The sequence below is a fragment of the Sorex araneus genome, chromosome X, assembly GCF_027595985.1.
Source record: "Sorex araneus isolate mSorAra2 chromosome X, mSorAra2.pri, whole genome shotgun sequence".
In the NCBI taxonomy this organism is placed as follows: domain Eukaryota; kingdom Metazoa; phylum Chordata; class Mammalia; order Eulipotyphla; family Soricidae; genus Sorex; species Sorex araneus.
In genome coordinates this window covers 24,827,826-24,850,297 of record NC_073313.1, presented here as the reverse complement: position 1 = coordinate 24,850,297, position 22,472 = coordinate 24,827,826, and the positions used below count along the sequence as shown (strand labels likewise).

Here is a 22,472-nt window from a genome sequence, read left to right as displayed (position 1 = left end):
GATTCAATAAAAAAATAATAAAAAATAATGTTAGAGACTGGATCCATCAGCCATAATTCAAAGCTCAAAGTAAAGACTCTTAACCTTCTGTTCCACAACTCAATCAGCCCTTTATGGCAATCACTGGTAACAGCCAATATGCTGCAGGAGCTACAGTCCCGCAACAACAAAGGCATCAGTGACTCACTAAAATCAAAGCAATCTCATGATCAATATGTATCATGCAGACACAATTTTTATTCAATCAAAAACAGCATCATAGTGTCTGAGTTTTAAAGATACTGCCCAAGTCTTCCAACCAAGCCAATTTGGCAATAGTGATTGAAAACAAGATCAGGACAGTTTCTTCTCCACTTAGAATTAAGAGCCAACACATGTGGCAAGTTCTGAAAGCAATTAATTTGCTCTGATTTATTTTCCATTTGAAGCAAACATTTTATAAGCTGTTTAAAGAGAAAAAAATTTTTTTACAAATCTAATAGACTGGTTTTAAGATCAAAACTGAAAAATTTCCAGTCAATGAATAAGCACTCAAAAGGCATCCTGGACAAAAGGTATATGCAATAACTTTAAAAAACTCTACAAATGAACAAGCTAATAAGGAGCTGGAAAAATGATGGCCAAATACAAACCTTGGACTTGAACTTCATAATTCTGTGCTTTGTTGCTATTTTCTCATCAAATTCAGCATAGACGTCCTTCATTGTAACTGGAGATGCGGTGTCTTTCCCTGTATTTAGATCAATTTTCTGCTCCCCCACAGAGAAAGGAGGAAAGTAAGGGGGGAGAAATATCTATATGTGAGATTCTCTCAACCACCAGAACTCCAAGACTAAATCAATTTTCATCCTCACCTATTTAAACATTTTAACAACAGTACTACAGGGGAACTCATATAGAGTCCAAAAATAGACTCCCCCCACCCAAAAGATAGACCTAAGCTAGAGCGAAAGTACAGCAGGTAGGGTACTCGTTTTCCAAGTGACCAAACCAGGTTCAATCCCTAGCATCCCATACACTTCCTTAAGCATGCTAAGAGTGATCCCTGAGCGCAGAGCCAGGAGTCAGCCCTGAGCACCACCAGGTGTGGCCCCAAAACAAAAGATTTATAGACTCCCCCAACCTAACATTTGTTTTAAATATATGAACCCCCCAAATGCAGAGTGTAGTAAACCCAATGCCCAGTTCCTCTCACCAGCATCCTAAAAGTGATCAGAGATAAAAATGACTGAGCCAACTGATGGAGAATACCAGGAAACCCTGATGAGAGGCTCCACTGTGGCTGAGAGGGGTAGGGCTGCTTTGGGAGGGCCATGTCGACGTGACTAGTCAATAAGAAAGGGTCAGGGACTGGAGTGATAGCACAGTGGGTAGGGCGTTTGCCTTGCACGCGGCCAACCCGGGTTCGAATCCCAGCATCCCATATGGTCCCCCAAGCACCGCCAGTAGTAATTCCTGAGTGCATGAGCCAGGAGTGACCCCTGTGCATCGCCGGGTGTGACCCAAAAAAAAAGCAAAAAAAAAATTAAGAAAGGGTCGGTCAGTGGGCCAGGTGTGGCTCAGTGGCAGAGCACTTGTCCAGCAAGTGTGAGGCCCTGGACTGATCCCCAAAGCATTTCTGGGAGCGTCCCTGAGCACTGAGCCAGGAGGAGGCCGCATGTGCCACAAGATGTGGCCCAACCTCCCAGTCCTCCCCAAAGGAGTAGCAGATGGAATTTACCTCACTGAATGACTGGGGAGGAAATGGTACTGGTGCCCGTATAGCAAAAATATGAAAAGTGGGCCAAAGACCAGATCATATTTTAGAGCTATATACTAAAACTCAAACTTTCGCACACTTTCTATAAAAAGGAAAGACTGGGACTGGAAAGATAGTGCAGTAGGCAGAGTACTTGCCTTGCAGGCAGCCAACCAGGGTTCAATCTCCAGCACCCCATATGGTCCCCCAACCCCACCACTAGGATTCATGCCTGAATGCAGAGCCAGGAGCATGCCCTGAGCACCACTAGGTGTGCCCCGACCCCCTTCCCCTCCGCCAAGCTTTAAACTGAAATACTAAGTTTAATTTGATTTCTCAAGCAGCCAGAAATAGAAAGCATCCAAGTTGTGGCTAATTCATGGCCTGGCTGCGGAACAGACTGGGAGGTACTGCAAGTCCTCAGAAGCAGAAAGCCGTCACTCACCGTCTCCCGGGGAAGGAAATACAGCACTCGCTCGATGTTTTTCACCAGCACGCAGCAGCTCACGTGAGTTTCCGCTGACTCAATCCAAACTTTGCCAAACAGAAACACCACCCCTAAAATCAGGGGAAACCGCAAGAAAACAAATATTGCAATCCCATCATATGAAAGGGTGAACAGGGAGGCTTAATGAAGGTGTCCGCACATTTCTGCCTTCACAGGAAGTCCATTTTTTCACAGCAAATTTGTATCTGCTCCCCACGCCCCAAGAACAGTTTCCTTCCTCAGAACTTAGGCCACATGACAATGCCACAATGGCAAACTCTATGACCACTGGGCAGGCAGGGGAAAGAACGATTCTCAATCGGCATCAACATTTCCCCTACCGTTCAGGAAACAATCTAAGTCTGTGCAGAAAACCATTCCCTTAGCACCAGGATTCCCAGATCAAAAGAAACCAATAGAGCTGACTATTATCCAACAAAGCTCATATTTAAACCTCTTGTGAGCACTTATAAACCTGAAAACGAAATACTAAATTCCTTTCTAGCTCTTGTACTTAGCAATACAAACTAGCATTCACAGAGTCGGATAATTAGGCATAGTAGTACATCCGCATTTTTCTATGTGTCAGCCTCAGAAAAACACAAATCATCTCCCATCTACTCCCATGACAATGTCCCCAAACAGGACTCAACTGTTAGCTCCAGTTTCACGGGCTACTTAATGCATATGGCTCAGCAATGCTCACGGTGCTCCTTCCTCTCCCATTTCAATCGAACAAACGGCCTAGCATCCAAATCAGCAGGAGCACTCCTTCGGGACCCTCAGAAACCTATGCCACAAAGTGCAAACCAAACCTTTCTAGTCATTAAGTCATTGTGCAGTAAAACTAGCCATCGAGAAAGGATCGCCAAAGATTGGGTGGCCCACCCAGGAGGTGGTCACAGCAAAATTCTGGGCACCGTGAATAATTGGATAGCAGTAATCGACACAGCCACTCAACACGTTCACTTATCCGAGACCGTAAGAAAATTCTGGCACACATAAAGGCTACTGTTCACAAGGCCAATTACTCATTTCACAAGATCGCTCAGCAGTGCTTCCTTTTGTCACTCATCTGAGCAGAAATAAGACCAGCTAAAAATTTTCATTTCTGCAGATGATTAAAATTCTTACAAGAGTTGTGTGATTTTTTTTTTCAGCTGGGGTGGGGGAAGAGGCAGGGCGGGAGGGGGGGAAGAGGAAAGATTGTGAGAGTGATTAGAAAAGGAAAAAAATCACAGTAGCTCAGAAAATTAAAAGTCATCCTCACAACAGTTAGAGACGGGGGAAAAAAAACCACCAAAATTCCATGCGAAGAAAAATAAAGACCCTAATATTGGATTCAAAGATTCAAATAGCTCATTTCACAGTCAAACTAATATCACACTTCATGCAACACATTTGACACTGTTTATGCCTCATTTGCCACAAAAAGATCATGGTAAACAAAGATTACATTCCCCCCAAAGTTACTACTAGCTGAAACCAGGTGCAGTCAGGATTATTCAACCTTGAAAAAGTCGTAATGAAGACAGGATCTCTTCCCATATGCAAAGAGCAAGGTTCTTTTCATAATTATGGAGCATTCAGCAACAACTGACTGACTTAGAATCTGCAAGAAACTGAGAAACAATAACTGGGTCTTTGGGAGTACTTCGTTTTTATTAGCAGCATTGATTTCACCAAGGCTCAGTGATCATTACCTGCAAGCTATCACGACAAAATCATTCAACCTTCTGAGATTTGAAGGAGTTTTTCATAAGCCATCTTATTTAACCCGTTGGCATCAATTACTGAGGACTCAACTTGAGAAGTGGCACAGAATGGGACAGACTGGGGCGGGGTGAGAAATCCAGAACTCTGCCCCATGAAGTCCCAGCTACCTCCTCTATAAATAACTAGTCGGTCTCTGAAGCCTTCTCCAGCACGAGTATCCGGAGGACAGGTCGGGAACAGCCTGGTGCCTCTTTCAAAGGCCAAACATTTCCCTAGGCAACTGGAAAGGCCACAATGATTAGAACCAGGAACCTGACCGTCATCATCACACTGGTTGCTTGAAAGCCTCAAATACTATATTCCTTATTCCTGGAGCTGGGGGGGGGTGGGGAGCGAGGGAAGGATTTTTGGGATAAGAGAAATGTCGCATGTCTGTGTCTGCTCGATCCAGGAATGTGGTAGCTTCCAGCCGCAGGTAGCTGTTGAGCACCTGAAATAGAGCTAATGGGTCAGACACTGAACTTTAAAGCTAGGGACTTTAAAAAGCACAACAGCAGCAGCAACTGGGGAAAACAAAAATGCTTAAATTTAAATTTAAATCTAAACTTTAAATTTAGAAGGCTGGGGGGCTGGAGCGATAGCACAGTGGGCAGGGCGTTTGTCTTGCACCCGGCCGACCGGGTTTGATTCCCAGCATCCCATATGGTCCCCTGAGCACCGTCAGGAGTAATTCCTGAGAGGAGAGCCAGAAGTAACCCCTGTGCATCACCGAGTGGACCCAAAAATAAATGAATAAATAAATAAATAAATAAATAAATAAATAAATAAATAAAAATAGATTTAGAAGGCTGGGGACAGCTCAGTGGCAGAACGCATGTGCTGCAAGGAATGAGACCTTAAGCCCCATGGCCAGCACCACTGCACATGCCCAGTGCCATCCTGGCAGCACTGACTGGGACTGCAACCAATCAAGCAATCCGGGGAGCCCCACTAAGTTGTGACCCCATCCCCACGCCCACTGTCACAACAGCAGCAGCAACTGGGGAAAACAAAAATGCTTAAATCCCCATTGAATGCACTGCTTGGCCAGCGACTAGCAAAGAGGGCAGGGAGCTTGAAAAGCTACTAGTGCTTGTTGGTTATTTTTAATAAAAGGATCCACCAGTGCACCGAAGGTGACAATAACTCATTTTCACATAGGAAAAAGTGGTGTCGTTTCAGGTAGTACTCCCTGGCGACTGCGATGAGCAATCTGATGCTTTCTATGAGGACCGCACACCACGCACCCACTAACCCGCCGCCCACCAGCAACACTTCTGTGCTACCCTGTCACCTGCTCTGGGACAAGGTTAACCCAGGCACACTCAGTCACAGGAATGAATACAACTCGGGACCTACAAGACGCCCGGACCACTGTGCACGCAGTTTGTGGCGACCAACGTTCACAGGACACCTGCCAATCAATGCCTGCTCGGAGGGCCGGGTGCAGAAAACGCATCGGCGCTCCCAGGCCTCCAGGAGTTTCGATAATGACAAATGCTATGACGGTAAAGGGCGGGGGGTGGGGGGGCTCCAGGAAGGGCTCTGAGTCTGGAGGACGAGGAAAACTTCTAGAGGACAATGGGCTGTGCCAGGAACTGGTATATTCAGTTAGAAAATGTGTGATGCCCCAGGTACACCCCCCACCCCCAGGCCTGGACAGGGCTCCGGAGACTTGCTAAGGACCGAGAAGTTCCTCTGCAGGCAGCTGCCACTGCAGACAACTCAGAGCGCCCCCCCCCCCCTCCCGCCCCGAGTAACCCCTGGCAGCGCCGTGGGAGCCCGCCAGCTGGGGGCTTGATTAGGAGGCTGCGGCCACGGTTTGGCGAGGCAAGGGCTGAGGGGTGGGAGCCATGAGAAGAAAGAAGACAGTATGCCTTCTTCGTGGGGGGAAAACTCTCAAGACTTTGGGCTGGAGCGATAGCACAGCAGGTAGGGCGTTTGCCTTGCACGCGGCCAACCTAGGTTCGATTCCTCTGCCCCTCTCGGAGAGCCCGGCAAGCTACCGAGAGTATCTCGCCCGCATGGCAGAGCCTGGCAAGCTACCCATGGCGTATTCACAAGTCTCACAGTGGAGACGTTACTGGTGCCCACTCAAGCAAATCGATGAGCAACGGGATGACAGTGATGACAGTGATTGTGTCACACCCAACGATGCACAGAGGTTACTCCTGGCTCATGCACTCAGGAATTACTCCTCGCGGTGCTCGGGGGACCCTATGGGATGCTGGGAATTGAAGCCAGGTTGGCCACGTGCAAGGCAAACACCCTACCCGCTGTGCAATTGCTCCAGCCCTGTCCCAAGACTTTGTTGGGGGCTTTTTGTCTTTTTGGGTCACACCCGGTGATGCTCAGGGGTTCCTCCTGGCTCTGCACTCAGGAATTACTCATGGGGGTGCTTGGGTCAAACCCAGGTGGGTTCCATGCAAGGCAAACACCCGCTCCGGCTGTAATATCAGTCTGGCCCCTCACATGACTTTTTGAGGAAAGTGGAAAAACAAGATCACGGGTGGCTCTGATGTTTCAGGTTTGAATGAGGCCACTGAGCACGACAGGGAGAGAATCCAGCTCTACCCTGCACCGGGGCTGCACTGAGACAGCAACCCCCACGCCACACAGTTGCCATGCCACCCCAGAGTGCAGACAACGGGGCACCAGGGGCTGCATAGGGCAAAGAACTCAGACTCATGTGACCCCGTTCTCCTAAGAGGGACAGACATCCTGAGGTGAGAGGGACTGAGGAAATCATCTCGCCCTGCCTAACTAAGGTTAGAAGCCATTTCCAAGACTCGTCCAGATCTTAGGAAACCAGCATGTGAGCCAGTGCCAGTCGAACAGTTAGGGGGCACTTGCCTCGCACATGGTCCAGCCAGGGTTGATGCCCGGCATGTCACATGGTCTCCCAAGCCCACCAGATGTGATCTGTGGGCTCAGAGCCAGGAACGAGGCCTGAGCACTGCTGGGCGTGGTCCCCCAAAAGAAAATTAAATAACATTGAAAATAAGTTTTAAAAAACCAACACATGGCAAATTGCTACCCATGTGGCTAACCAAGAGTGCCTCAATATTTGATGAAACTGAAGCCTATCAAGGTTTCCGTCTCCCCGCTGAGAGGCCATTCAGATGTCAGGGGGATATACCCAGTGTGCGACTCCTGGCTCTGTGCTCAGGGGTCACTCCTCGCAGTGCCGAGGAAGCGAGGCCAGCACCTTCACCCCTGTCCTCACTCTCGCCGGCCCCTGACAGATTTCCAAGGGAAGTCAGCAACGGATCCTCTTTAAGGCCAACACGGGCGTTCACACCTGGCAGTGAGTGCTGCCTCTTGGGCACACGCTTAACTCAGTTCCGCTGACGCCCTCTGTTCTCCCCGGCTAGTCATCAGGAAACCTCTTTGAAAAAGACACCACTGACCTCTCCCCTCAGCTCCTATGAAAGGAGCTGAAGGGGGGGGCGGCGACTATTTTGGGAATATAGGATGCCTTTTGCATTGTCCAACTGACCGTGATAAGGCCAGCCCCGAGGTGAAGATAGGCCCTAAGGGGAACAGAGGGGAAGTAGAGGGCCTCCAGGTTTTCTGGGCGTCAGAAGTCACAGTATTGGCACATTCAGAGGATGGGGGACACATCCCTGATTCCTTTCTGCCATCCACCATATCACACCACCAAGCTCACATCAAAAATCCATGTCAAATGAATTCACTTCGCAAAGGACCAGCACCCACTTCCGGGAAGACTGATCTGCAAGGCCTCAACATCCCCCCGCCAACCCACTCCAGGCCCCAACACACATACACGCCAGGAAGTCTCCAGACCAGAGGGTTCCTGTCAAAATGTCAGCTTGGCCATGTGACCACCCTGCCACAGTGACAATCCTCTACCACCTCCCACCACTCCGAGAAGATCTAAACTCCCTAATGTGGCCTGCACGGTCCTTCATTTTCTGGCTTTTGCATTTCTCTCCAACTTCCTATGCTCCCAATGTTTATCTGATTGGCATGTTAAGATCATGCAGTTCTTTTTTTTTTCTTTTTGGGTCACACCTGGCAATGCACAGGGTTTACTCCTGGCTCTGCACTCAAGAATTACCCTTGGCAGTGCTCAGGGGACCATATGGGATGCTGGGATTTGAACCCGGGTTGGCCGCGTGCAAGACAAACGCCCTACCCGCTGTGCTATCGCTCCAGCCCCTCGATCATGCAGTTCTTTTTAGCCTCAATGCCGTAGGCCGAAAACACACTCTCCCTGTAGCTCGAGGCACAGACTCCTCAGTCAGGCCTTCCCTGGTCATCCCCCAACTAATCGCCTTCACACCATTTATCCACTTTCCTGATCTACTGTGTAACTCCCATCCTCTAGACCCAAAGCCCCGCCAGGACAGTGAATGTTTCTAGTGTGTTCGCCTCATCTCAGTGCCCAGCACGTGACAGGTGCCCACTGAGCTGAACAAAGGAAGTGAATGATGGCTCCACTTCAACTGGGCAGGGCACTGGCCTTGCATGCAGCCAACCCAGGTTTGACCCTGGAACCCTGTATGCCGACACCCGCCGGGAGTGATTCCTGAGTGGAGAGCCAGGAATAAGCTGTGAGCACCACCAGGTCTCAACCTCCCGATCTGAAGTGTATTCCAGTAACCTCAGATGCGGTGGGAACTACAAACGGACATCCCAAACCCACACACACTGTTTCTCATCAGCAACTTTACGATCTACCCACGCCGTAGCTCTTCTCCACCCACCAGGAGGCCCATGCACTTTACAATGAACGGGCATGGACCCTTTATCGTGCCAGGGCGAGGGGGCAGGGCCCAGACCAATCACAATCCCTGAACCAAGGCAGCAACAGCGCTGGTCCCTATCAAAGACCCGACTCCCGTAGCCTCGGTTACCCGGTTGGTTGTACGGATCTTCATAAGCATCCAGCCAGAAGAACTGGAACACTTGCTCCTCGTCTGCCCCTTTCACCAGCGGGAGCTGACTGGAATCCACTTGCACTTCCGGGGTGGAGAAGCTGTCATCCGCCTGCTCCAGGGCCCAACAGGAAACATCTGGGAGGAAACTTGCCCTGCAGAAATCAGATTTCGCACAAATCCCTCAAAAATCTGGCAGGATCCCGAAGCACCCACCACGTGCCGGCCGAGTCCGGAGACGCTCTTACGCGGGCCCGTCCCCGGGGTCAGCCTCCTGAGCCTCCCGCTCTGCCGGCTCCCTCGCTGCATCACACGTCTTGGTGGCCAGAGGCTCCACGTCATCCACCTCCTCCGTGTCCATGGGCTCGTCAAAGTCCCCATCGTCGAAATCCATCGGCCCTGGCGCCTCATCGTCTGTGCCCACGGCCGGCGGCGGCGGCGATGGCACTCCTGAGGCATCATTACACATTCCCATCAGGGCCCGCTGCCAGGGAGCACAAAGCCTTCCCCGCCCGCCAGAGCGCCACCACCCCCCTTCCCACACTTTATTTGCATTTCTCTTTAATCGCCAAATTGGATGCTTTTAACTTTCGCTGCTATAAATTCCAATCTTGCACACTTGCACTTGCTATCACAATGCCTTGGAAATCGCCTCCACTTCCTCCTTCCTGGGGCCGCCATGTTTGACAGGGCTCTGCACCCTATACCTCCGCCCGACCGCACACTCACCCGCACAGCTCTGAGGAACGGGACTCGGCACAGGCTCCTTCCTTGAGACAGGGGATTTTGAGACAGCAAGTTTTCCTGAGGGAGTTGCCTGAAAATGGGTTTTGTTTTATTTTAATGGTTAGTCAGGTAGACCAGCATTCTAAAAATAGACAACTGTCCTAGCCTGACCACAGATAATGACAGTTCCCATTTACAAAATGATTTTGTGTATGATTAATGGAACAGCTTCAATTATTTTACTGTTACCTGGGTTTACACTTAAAAAATACTTGTTTCCAGAGGGAAAATTATTGCGTTTGGCACAACTCTAATACCTATAATAACACATACTAGTTACTACAAAATTTACTTGGGGGAAAAAAAAAGCAGACACCTGCTATTTTTGAAATATGGAAAACTGTACTGCAAAGCGGGAGTCCAAATCTGAAACAAAAATCAAAGGCATGTCCCTCACACAGAAAAGCAACCAAGTGATCGATGACACAAATCAAGATTCAAGGTATTTCCACACACAGTACCTTGGGGGTGGGCACAGAAAAAGGATTCAGTGAGGCACCGCTCGATCTTTTCCTCTTCAGCATCATCACGGGCGGCGGAGTTATCTGCGGTGACTGAAAGGACAGGCATTCACTGCCTTGCTTGGTTTACCGCAAGACAGAAAAAGTACATTTCTTCACCCACTGAGGCCCCCAAGGCAAAGCATCTTTCTCCTTCCCGGCTCCCCTCAATGATCCACGCTCATGCACTGCAGTTACTATAGCAACAATGCTACAGACTGGCTGGAAATCCAGAATAGATATTGAATCCAGCCCTCCCCAGTTTTTTTTCCTTTTTAAAACTTAGCAGAGTTTCCCCTTCGCCTCCCAGAAAGTACCTCTAAAAAGACTGTCAAGCCGCAGCGACGGTGTTGGAGGTGGGAGTTTTAACCACAGGTCATATCGAAAGCAGTTAACACTTCCAAGGAGTTTTGTCTTTAAGTGAAATGAGCAAATTGCACAGGCCCAGTGCAGCTGAGCCTGGCGGAGCTCTAGCAGGGTGATTCACTGACTCATCCTCCCCCAAGTCGGAATTCAGGGCAAGAATCGCGTGCCTGATGGAGCAGACTGACAGGCTTCAACTTACTGCGGCAACTGCATGTAAAAGGAGTGCACTGGCAGAACTGACTCGTGTGAGTATTCTCACCGCTTCAAACACACCCCTCGCTACCTAATCGCGTAACTGGAAACAGCTACAAACGACACACCCAAAATGAGGAAAAGACACCAAGGGGAGGGTGGTGTCGGGAGGAGGGGGTGTTGTCATCGCACCCCTCTGTTTTCTGCAGGACCCCGGATGGGATGCAGGGCCTGACATCTGCGAGGCTTGGCTCGACCACTGAGCGGCATCACAGGCCCCTGAGTTTTCTTGACCTCTTGAAGTTAGTTGTGTGTTCTGCACAGTCCATGACCTGCTTTTCAGAACTCTGTCCCCTGCATATCTCACAACTCCCAGAAATGCACTCACCTCCGTGTTCAGATCCTGCAGAATGTCACCTAGCAGGTCATCCTTGGACAAGTCGACGGCTTTCTGCCGAACAGGAAGCAGGGGAGAGTAAGGAAAGCTTGCACTTGACAATTTTCACCCAGACCATGTCTGGGAAAGGAAGCACCCAGCCAGCCAGTCCCCCGCCATGCCTCTGGGTGCTCAGCCACAATTCACAGACCTCAATGACCACCTATGTACACATAACCCCGAAACTGAGGTCCCCTGAACTAGTTTTGGCCTCATTGCAAGTGGCTCCTGCTTATCACTAAAATTTAACATCGGCAGTTTAGCTTTTCTGTTCGATTTTCTTTTTTTTTAATCCCATGTTCCAACCACTTCATGTACCTCCACCCAACTTAGTGACTGAAATTGGAAAACAATTACCCAACTATCTGGGCTCAAAGATACTGAGTACTTATTACATGTAATCAAATATTTCACTGTCTTCACAAAAGACAGAATGTAAAAAAAAATGAAACTCACATCTGCAGCTTTCTTCACAGCACTAGCAATGAACATCGATTTGATATTGTTCGGTTTTGTCACGGCAGCCTTCTTTACCTTCCGCTTGTCTGTATGGGGTACTTTACCCTCTTTTCCTGTAGAAGTAGAAATTATTCAGAAACATGCCCCAACAAAACTCAAAATGGGAATCCAAAAGCTTAGTTACTTTCCTCTCTGTAGACAGAAATTTTATTTTGTTTTATTTTATTTTGATTTTTGAACCACACCCAACAGTGCTCAGGACTTACTCCTGGCTCTGTGCTCAGGGGATCACTCCTGGCTGTGCTCAGGGGGAAAAGTACGTGGTGCCAGAGGTCAAACCCAGGGTTAACCATGTGCAAGGTAAGCACCCACCTCAGTGTGGTATCTTTCCAGCCCCTGTATAAGAAAACCTTGGAATAAAAGAATAAATTAAAAAAAAAAACTGTGGAGGGGATTGAAGCAATAGCACAGCAGGTAGGGCATTCTGCCTTGCACGTAGCCGACGCGGGTTCGATTCACAGGATCCCATATGGTCCTCTGAGCACCACCAGGAGTAATTCCTGAGTGCAGAGCTAGGAGTAACCCCTGTGCATCACTGGGTGTTACCCAAAAAGAAAAAAAATGAAAGAAAGAAAGAAAACTGTGGAAGGAAAATGTTAACAATTCAAAAAACCATGAGACTTTATAATAGAGGTACACATGGAAGAATCTTTAAAACCAACTTAATACATGAAAACTTGGGGCAAATATTATAAAAACTGACGAGACACCAGTTAAATATCAGAATGAGTTAAAAGGGGTTAATTGTATAATAACAACTGTGAGTGTTAATAAAAAGCTTTTAAATCCTTTTAAAGCCAAGGTATGAAAACAAGCTAAATGTCCATCAATGGATGAATGCATAAAGAAATTGTGGTCTACATATAATGAAATGTTATTCAAGCATAATAAAGGAAATTGCCATTTGTGACAACATGAATGAGCATTAAGGTCATGATGCTAAATGAAATGAATCAGACAAAGTCAAATACAGTTTGATCCCTGATACATGGAATTCAAATAACCCAAGAAAATCAAGCTCATAGATATAGACAGCAGAGAGTGGTTTACCAGAGGCAGACAGTGGGATAGAAGAAATAGTTGAAGAGGATCAAGTGGTAAAAAGAAGAAAGAAATATTGTACAATATTTAAAATGAGTGCAGAGCCAAGAGTAAGACCTGGACACAGCTGGGTGTGGCCCAAAAAAAACAGAAAGATAAATAAAAAGTTTAAACCCAATTCAAAGGAAGGTATCTCATCACCTAATGAGAAACTATACTATAAAGCTATAGTGATTAAAACAGCATGGTTCTGGAATAAGGATAGGCTTTCTGACAATGAGGTAGAATTAAATATCCAAAGACAAACTCCCGCATATCTGTTCCATTAATTTTCGGAAAAGGGGCGAAGCACAAAAGTGGAGTAATGGTAGCCTCTTCAACAAATGGTGCTGAGAACTGGAGAGCCAGATGTAAATATATGAGACTGAATCCTAGTATCACACCTTGCAAAAGTCAATTCAGGGGTCAGAGCAATAGTGCAGCGAATTTGGTGTTGGTCTTGCACACAGATCACTTGGGTTCAATCCATGGCACCCCTTATGATCCCCCAAGCCTTCCAGGAGTGATTCCTGAGCAGATAGCCAAGAACAAGCCCTGAGGATTGCCAGGTGTGGCCCAAAAACAAACCAAACAAAAAAGACAACTTGCAGTGAATCAAAGACCTCACAATATAAAAATAGACCAGACTATGTAAAAATACACTGCAAAAAGTAAAATGCTCCAAGATTTAGAATTCAGAGGTGTTTTTGATGATATGGCTCCACTAGTAGTCAAGAGAAGCAAAATAAACAAGGACTTTAAACTGTTTCTACACAGCCGAAGAAACATGGGCTAAAACTAAAAGACATCCAACTGAATGGGAAAAAATATCTGCACTCAACACATTACACAACAAATTAATATTCAAGATAAAGAACTCACTAAGATCAACCAAAATAAATCTCACAAACGGTATCAAAAGTGGGGAGAGGAAATGAACTTCTTCGAAGAAGACATATAGACGGCCAATAGGTGCATGAAAAAATGCACATCATCACTTATCATCAGGAAAATCCAAACCAAGACAAGATTTCATGTCACACCAGTAAAGATGGCACATATTGTTTAAAAAGAAAGAAAAGAAGACTAGGAAAACTCGATTTGGTGAGGACTTGAAGAAAAAGGAACGAACGCTCATCCAGACATGGAAATGCTGCCTCGTTCAACCCCTATGGAAAACAGTACTGAGGTCTTTCTGAAAAGTGAGAATAGAGCTTCCATATGACCCTGCAATTCCATTTCTTGGTATCTATCCCAAGGACACAAAAACATTTATTTTCAAGGACAAACATACACCACTATTCACTGCAGCACTCAGCATAACAGCCAAGATATGGAATCAACCTAGATGCCCAACAGGAAATGATTGGACATAGTGTCTAGGCAAAATGGAATACTATGCAGCTGAAAGGAAGGATAAAAACCACACAATGTGCTACAACTCTGATAGAACTGGAGGATATCATGTTAAGTGAAGTGAGAAGACAAATATCATATGATCTCACTTATTTCTATAGAAACACCTGGCAAAGAAACACCAGGTACCAAAGTGAGGTAAACCCTTGGCCCTAGATTATAGAAATGAAAACAGGGAAGGAGAGAAATCAAGGATGAAGGATGCAGAGGGCAGAGGCCCCAGGCACACTGGTGGCGTAAAGGTGTAGTAAAGGTATATATCTAAACATCAGTACTGAAGCATGGGACCCAAATTACAATGATTAATCTTAAAAATGTGCCGATTAAGGAGGCAGGCTTGAGGTGGGGGGGAAACTTTGGGGACACTAGTGGAGGGAATTTAACACTGGTGGTAGGACTGGTGCTGGAATACTGTATGCTTGAAAACCTAGTATGATCATGACTGAAAATCAAGTCCCTAAGTAAAAAATTCATGATAAAAAATCCTAGAACAGGAACCATGAAGATAACACAATAGGTTAGGCACTTGCCTTGCATGATACACTGGGATTCGATCCCTGGTACCCCATATGGTCCCCTGAGCACCTCCAGGAATGCTCTCTCAATAAAGAACCAGGAGTTAAGTCCTTAGCATAGCCAGGTGTGGCCCAAGTCAATGCTCCTCCCTCTGAAAAAAAAAAACACTGCCAATCTGTAGTTAAAATAATGTGGCAGTGGCAGAAGAATACACAGACCAGATGGAAGAGTTAAGGAAAAGAATAAGGTTTGCACTTCACCCCCAGGTTCTCCCTTCAACACGTGTCTCACTTGCATGCCTCTGGGTTTCTATGCTGGCTTTATTTCCAACTCCGGAGAAGCCTGTGTTCTCTCTTGAACACTCTCTCTCTCTTTCTCTCCCCTCCCATCCTTCTAAATAAATTTCAACAAAAACTATCTTGCTTTACAAAAAAAGGAGAAAAGAAAAAGAATCAACTATGTCTGCAAATTGAACATGCAATACACATGGATTCAGTTATCACTGAGGGAAAAGGACTTTTTAAAAGTACTATCGGCCACTCGCTGTGACGAGGTAAACCAGCATAACCATGAAAATGGATTGGATAAAAATTTTTCAAAAATGAATAGGAATATGGCTCAAAGGGATGGAGTACCTGCCTGGCATGCATGAGGACCCAGGTTCCATCCCGGGAACAACTTGGTCCCCCAAGCCACGAGGTATTCATTGCCTTGGTGGCCCCGGAATATGGTCACATGTTGAGTCCTGATACCCACATGTCCCGGTCAAGATTATTACTGGAAGTGAACCCCAGCCTCTCCCCTGGACCACTGGGTGTTGTCTATATTAAAAAAGCTGAAACATGGGGGCCCAATTCACTCAGTGGCACCACATGGTTCCCAAACACCTCCAGGGGCAATCCTCCCAAGCACCGAGCCAGGAGTCGCACCTGAGCCACACCCGGCACAGCTAAAAAAGAAATATAAATTATTTTTAAAAAGAAAGCATTCGGGGGGGGGCTGGAGCAATAGCACAGCGGGTAGGGCATTTGCCTTGCACACGGCCGACCCAGGTTCTAATCCCAGCATCCCATATGGTCCCCTGAGCACCACCAGGGGTAATTCCTGAGTGCAGAGCCAGGAGTAACCCCTGTGCATCGCCAGGTGTGACCCAAAAAGCAAAAAAAAGCATTCAATTATTCTAATTAAAAAGGCAATTTCAGATCACTGACATAGGGGTTCGATCCCCAGCACCACATATGATCTCCTGAGTACTTCCAGGAGTGAGCCCTGGGCACAGAATGAGGAATAAGCCCCGAGCACTGCCACATGTGACCCCAAAGTAAAAGAGAGGCAAATTCCTTTGCAACAACAGTGTGGGGAGAGTCTGTGATTCAAGATCCATTTGCAAGAAAATTAAGGGATTATCAATTTAATTAAACCAGAAACAAATTAATTACAAAACAGAAAAAGAATCTTACAAAATATTCTGCAGAGGTCAAGTTTTCTTGATTAAAAAAAAAAAAACTCCCCTGATAATAAAAGGAAGCTCCCAAACTCAAAAGGAATATAGGCAAAAACCAAACATTTGGTTCGCATAAAAATACATTTATAAATAATTATTTGGGAAAGAGAATTGGGCCATATCCTGGGGTGCTCAGAGCTTACTCCTAGGTCTGTGCTCAAGGATCACTACTGGTGGTGTTTGAAGGACCAAATGTGGAGCTTAGAACAGCAGAGCGCTAGCCTTGCACATGGCCAACTCGGGTTTGATCCCCGGCACCCCATGTGGTCCCCAAGCACCACTCCTGTGGTCAGGGATCGAACGAGGGTCAGTTATGTGCCAGGGCAAGGGCCCTACCCACTGTACTATCTCCCCAACCCCTAAGAATCTTACTAAATGAAAAAATATAAAGGACACGATTTTCTATACAAATTAGACCTCGTGTTAGAAAATTTAAAAATACATACATCCATTCCCATTACCAGGTAGAGATCAAAAGAAATTGAAAACCGGTGCTCAAAAGGCTAGAGCAGATGCACTGCACGCAGGAGACTGAGGCTAATCTCCGGAACACTATGGGGAGCAACTCCCGGCAGAGGCAGAAGCAGTCCGCAAAGAGAGCCAAGTATGGCAGTACAACAAATGAAAAGCAAAGTTGTTCAAATAAAAACTTGCCAAGGGGGCCACAGAAATAGTACAGCAGGTAGGGCATTTGCCTTGCACGCGGCCGACCCAGGTTCAATCCCCGGCATCCCACATGGACCCCCAAACACTGCCAGGAGTAATTCCTGAATGCAGAGCCAGGAGTAACCCCTGAGTATCACTGGGTGTGACCCAAAAAGAAAAAAAAAACTTGCCAGGAATGCCCGTAGCCACACAATTCAAAGAAACCAAAGCGTGAAAAGAACCCAAATGCCAACTGACAGACAAGTGGCACGACTTTGTGCTTTATCCACACAATGGAACATTACTTGACTATATAAAAAGGACCAGAAGAGTGACAGGTGCTATAGTATGAATGAGCTGAAAAATCTATGCTAAATCAAAGAGGCCAGACACCAGCTAAAGTGCCGTGTGGTTTTCAGATATATTAAATATTCAAATAGATAAGTTCATAGCAACAGAAAAGCAGAGGAGTAGTTGCCAGAGATTAGGGGAAAGAAGACTGGACGAACGACTGCTTGGTGAATCTGGTTAGGAATAAAATGCTTGTTAGTAGTTAATGGTCATGGTTTCAAACACTGTTAATTTACTATCACTATTGATAAATTTTTTTATATATATTGTTCCACACTGAAAATGTATTTTTCAGGGCGGAAGCTATAGTACAGTGGGTAGGGTGCTTGCCTTACACAGAGCCAACCTGGGTTTGATCCCCAGCATCCCATGTGGTCCCCCAAGCACCCCCATGAGTAATTCCACCATGAGTATTTCCTGAGCACAGAGCTAGGAGAAACCCCTGAGCATCACCAGGTGTGGCTCAAAAAAATATTTTTTTCAAGCAGCAAAGACTAATTGGGCTTATAGCACATTTGGGACAATTTTTTTTTTTGTTTTGCTTTTTGGGTCACACCCAGCGATGCTCAGGGGTTACTCCTGGCTTTGCACTCAGAAATTACTCCTTGGGACAATTTTAAGAAGTTAGTTTTCTAAGATCACTTAAAGAAGTCTGAGAACAGATCAGTAATGGTCAGAATGTTTAATTTTCAAAATGTGGGTTCTAATTAATAAGGAGTATCTGCCTCAAGCAGAGCCCCGGCTGCCAAAAATCTCCAGAACCAAGGTACAGCCAGGCTCAAGGCCACTCTCCACATGCTTGGACAAGCCTCACCCATGAAGGAACCGACAGAGGAACCAGATATGCAGGACCCGTGGCTGAGATCAGGACTGCTCAGATCAGGACTGGGCTTCCTCCACCCAGATCCCCAGTTTTCTAGTAGCTTAACAGTCACACACCAACAAACTCCCTCCAGTGCCATGTAATCTCATCAATGGCCAAGATCCAGAGACTATAAAAAAAAAGCTCCCGGAAAAGAGCAACACAAATTTTCCTGGAGCAGTGACCATGAGACCTCTTTATTTTAATTTTATATATTTTTCCCCACATGACAGAGCTTGACAAGCTACCCGTGACGTACTTAATATGCTGAAAACAGTAACAACAACGTGCTCTTCGTGTTCCTGGAATGAGCAGACGACACTGCTACACTAGCACACGACAGGGACAAATGAAGACATTACTGGTGCCCGCTCGAGGAAGTCGATGAACAACAGGATGACAGAGATACAGTGATCAATAAAAAGATTAAATGAAGTTTAAAGACCAAGAAAATCTTCACAAGGAGGTTGTATTCTCGCCATTGTAGGTTAGAACTTAGAAGGACAAAAAGAAACAGGAAAACTGGAAGTGAATATTGAAGTAAGAATTCATTTACTTAGTATTTCTGGTTTGATTTGCTTTACTCCTTTTCTTCCTGACCTTTCTTCACTGGGTCTTAGTTAATGTTTTGGAACTAGCTGATACTGTCTCCTCTATCTGAAAATACCCCAGGGACTGTATTGATTCCAGAAAGAGCATACCTTTCACTTGACAAAACTCTACAATTGCTTCTACATCTTTAATTGCAGGGGCCGGAGCAATAGTACAACAGATAGGGCATTTGCCTTGCACGTGGCCGACCTGGGTTCAATTCCCGGCATCCCATATGGTCCCCCAAGCACTACTAGGAGTAATTCCTGAGTGTAGAGCCAGGACTTACCCCTGAATATCGCTGGGTATGACCAAAAAAGCAATAAATAACTAAATAAATAAAGCCTTTACTTGCAGAATTCCATTTCTCTTCCAAGATTTATGGGGTTCCCCAGGATGGACAAAGTGCGGATTTGTGGGTAAAAGGTGATGAAACATGGCATAAAGATTTCTAAGACTGGCCGTGCTTCAGAGGGTGAAGTTGGGCCAAGGGACTGAGGACTGGACCGCATGCCTGGCACTTACAGGACCCTGGGCAAGGAGGCCCTGCATGGACCCCCACTAGCATTGCTGAATATAGCCCTGGATGCCTCCCCCGAAATAGACATTCACTTTGCTGATATTCTACTGGAGAGAGACAACATGATTAAGGAAAGTTTCTTCAACAAATCCTGCAAACCTCTGCACCAAGGACTGAATCCGGCATTTCCACCTGACCAGATTTCTCCCTGTCCAGACCAACGTTCCAACGTACAGCCACCTAACCTAGTGTCCAGGTAGGTAAGCCAAATAATGGAACAGGACAGCTAAATATTCACATAACAAGAACTCTGACACAGGAAGAAAAAAACCACGGTTTGCTCATTCCACCCCCTTCTCCGTGCACTCACAGCAAATGGGAGTGACAGGTGGGGAGCATTGCACAGGCGGGTGGGAATCGGCACAGTGGACTACATGTGCCAACTCAACACATGAATAACAACCCACAGGAAACGTACGGCATGCATATCTTTATTTTTCTCCAAAGAAAACAAAAAATGATCACAGACTGATAAAAATGTCTACCTGTTGGGGCTGGAGTGATAGTACAGCGATTAGGGCATTTGCCTTGCACGAGGCTGACTGGGTTCGATTCCCAGCATCCCATATGGTCCCCTGAGCACCGACAGGAGTAATTCCTGAGTGCAGAGCTTCGAGTAAACCCTGAGCATCGTCGGGTCTGACCCAAAGAGCCAAAAAAAAAAAAAGCCTACCTGTAGAGATGGACAGAAACAATGTCTGATACAGTCCTGGAGGCCTCCAGGGATGAGAGTTTGATTTATCTGAGTATTGCCAGGTATCATCTGGATAATATTTTTTTCATCTGCCCCATCCCTTTTTGGGTGTTATCGCTACAAGGGCCCTTGGTCGCACAGGTGATTGTGGGATTCACTGGGGAGCACATTTTAGTTCCAGTGCTTGAACACACTTGGCTGCAGTGTGCCAGAGCGAATGCCAATCAGCAGCGCAGCCTGGATCACCTACAGCATGTGGAACGGTGCCCAGGACGGAATGCGAACTCTCAGCCCCAGGCCTGCAAGGCGGGTCACCTGAGTTACCCCAGGCCCACTTTTTTATTGGCTTTTGGGCCACAGCTAAAAGTGGTCAGGAGTACCTCCAGCAGAACTCGAGGACCCAGATGTGGTGCTGGAGATTCAAACTAAGGTCGGTGGGATAGAAGGCAGGCGCCCCAACCCCTCTACTATCTCTTTGTATCACCCCATTTTGACTTTTAAAATCATAAAAAATATTTTTTTTAGATCCAAAAATAAAGTTAAGAGCATTTCTTTAGAAACCTACATTTGAATGCAAACAAAAATGATGGCAACACAATGTGCAGTGAACTGGTAATACAGCACACGGGAAAGAACCACTTCCTGTACCCTTTTAAATACAACACTAATTACATATCCTTAGTGGGATACATGTCAAAGACAAACAAAACTGTAAAGAGGCTTAGAGAGAGATGTTTTACGGACTAAGTCCTGCTCTGCATGAAGGAAACCCAGGTTCAATTCTCCTGCACAACATAGTTCCCTGAGCATCAAACTAAGAGTAGCCCCTGAGCACTGCCATGTGGATCCAAACACAAAAACAAACAAAAAAAACTGCAAAGAAATTATAAATGTTCTGGACCAGAGTAGCTCTACATGCCTGGCATGTGTGAGGCCCTGAGTTTGATCCCTGGCAGGGCACCAAAAAAAAAAAAAAAAGGAAACTATCGATTTTATGTAGAAAAAAATGTTTGAAAAGCTTAGTAACTTAGTAATTTTAATATTCTAAAAAAAGTTACTATACTTTACAGAGGCTATCTCTGAGGCTGAAAGTAGATTCAAATACAGAACTGGGAAAGATAAGAACCCTGTGGAACTGGATTTGAATATAATGTATCAGTATGAATTCAATACACAGGACCTAGACTTTTTTTTCATTATACCCCAACAGCAATGAAATCATTCCTATAACCCCCAACATGAATACTGAAGCCCACTGAAAAGAAACACGATTCATGGAAGGAAAACAACAAGGTCCAGGTCTGGAGGCCAGTCAGCACTGCATGGGGACCCGAGTACCACCAGGAGCGACCCCCAAAGCACAAAGACAGGAAGCCCCCAAGTACTGCTGGGTAGCACCCCACACCTTAAAAGCAAAAAATAAAATGATAAATTAACATGTCATAAAAGATCAGACAAGGCCAGAAGACCAGGACAGGAGGGATGGTGCGGAGACCTGGAAACAAAAGTGGATTGTGCATGTTAACACACAGCTACAGGGACGGGGCATGACTCAAGTGGTAGAGCACTGACACGTGTGAGGCGCTAGGCCCCAGTAGCACATGGCCCCGAAACCCCACTAGGGTTAGTCACGGGCCCCCAAGCACTGCAGGGTGTGGCCTCCACAACAGTGAACCGATTGATAGGGCTCGAGGGGAAGGGTTGGTGACGGCAAGCACCCTGCTTGCCTGGATCTTCCGTAGCCCTTGCCCCCCAAGCACCCCCAGCTCTGGGCCTGGAGGACACTAGCACCATGGAACGTCCTCAGGCCCTCACAAAGAACAGCCACAACAACTGGCCAAGAAGTTGGGAGTGGCCTTCCCGCCTCCTGAGACATCCCGCAAAAACGGCCAGGCTGGAGAGAGCTCAAAGGGCTGAGCACACGCTCAGCTTGCAGGAGGCCCAGGTTCAATGTTCACCATTACCGGCAGTGACCCCCGAGCACAGTGCCAGACACAGCCCCTGAGCACCAACCACTGGGCAGGGCTCCAAAACAAAAATTATAGAAAAAAAGAACTGCACTGGGGTAACAGTGAAACTCTCAATTTGGACAGGGTATTGGTATCGTGAACACGGCACTGGGGCTACGAAGACAAAGAACCTTGTTCTTAGCAGGTCACGACTGAAGCAGGTAGAGGAGAATTATTAAAAAAAATCTAAGCCTCTAAAGGGCCAGAGACATGGCAGAATTCAATCCCGGGCACCACATGGTGCCCTGACATTGCCTAGAAGGAGGAGAAGAGGAAGCAAGCACATACGTATTGTAAAATACTAACGATCTGCAAATTATAGGCAAGTGCATTGCTTTTGTGCAGTTACATACTCTGCATACATTCCTTTTCTTAAACCTTTCACAAAATGTAAAAACCATCTTAGCTGGAAGGAAGAAGACCACCAAAAGTGCACCTTCCGGGGCCAGAGCGAGAGCTCAATGGCAGGGTGGTTGCCCTGCATGCGGCCAACAAGGAGTCAATCACCAGCAATCCTGTATAGTGCCCTGAGCACTGTCAG

The 22,472-nt window shown here is 46.6% G+C and overlaps 1 protein-coding gene across 1 annotated transcript in view; it reads right to left on the bottom strand.

Moving 5' to 3' along the window:
* The window catches only part of POLA1 (DNA polymerase alpha 1, catalytic subunit), a 329,365-nt gene that overhangs the window by 294,677 nt on the left and 12,216 nt on the right, over nt 1-22,472 (bottom strand). The window contains exons 5-12 of the mRNA XM_055123017.1: nt 11,621-11,736; nt 11,117-11,179; nt 10,132-10,224; nt 9,614-9,701; nt 9,133-9,334; nt 8,864-9,039; nt 2,184-2,296; nt 633-749 (exon numbers count right to left, since the gene is read on the bottom strand). Of these exons, the coding sequence (XP_054978992.1) occupies nt 633-749; nt 2,184-2,296; nt 8,864-9,039; nt 9,133-9,334; nt 9,614-9,701; nt 10,132-10,224; nt 11,117-11,179; nt 11,621-11,736 (968 nt within the window). The remainder of the gene's footprint in view (nt 1-632; nt 750-2,183; nt 2,297-8,863; nt 9,040-9,132; nt 9,335-9,613; nt 9,702-10,131; nt 10,225-11,116; nt 11,180-11,620; nt 11,737-22,472) is intronic.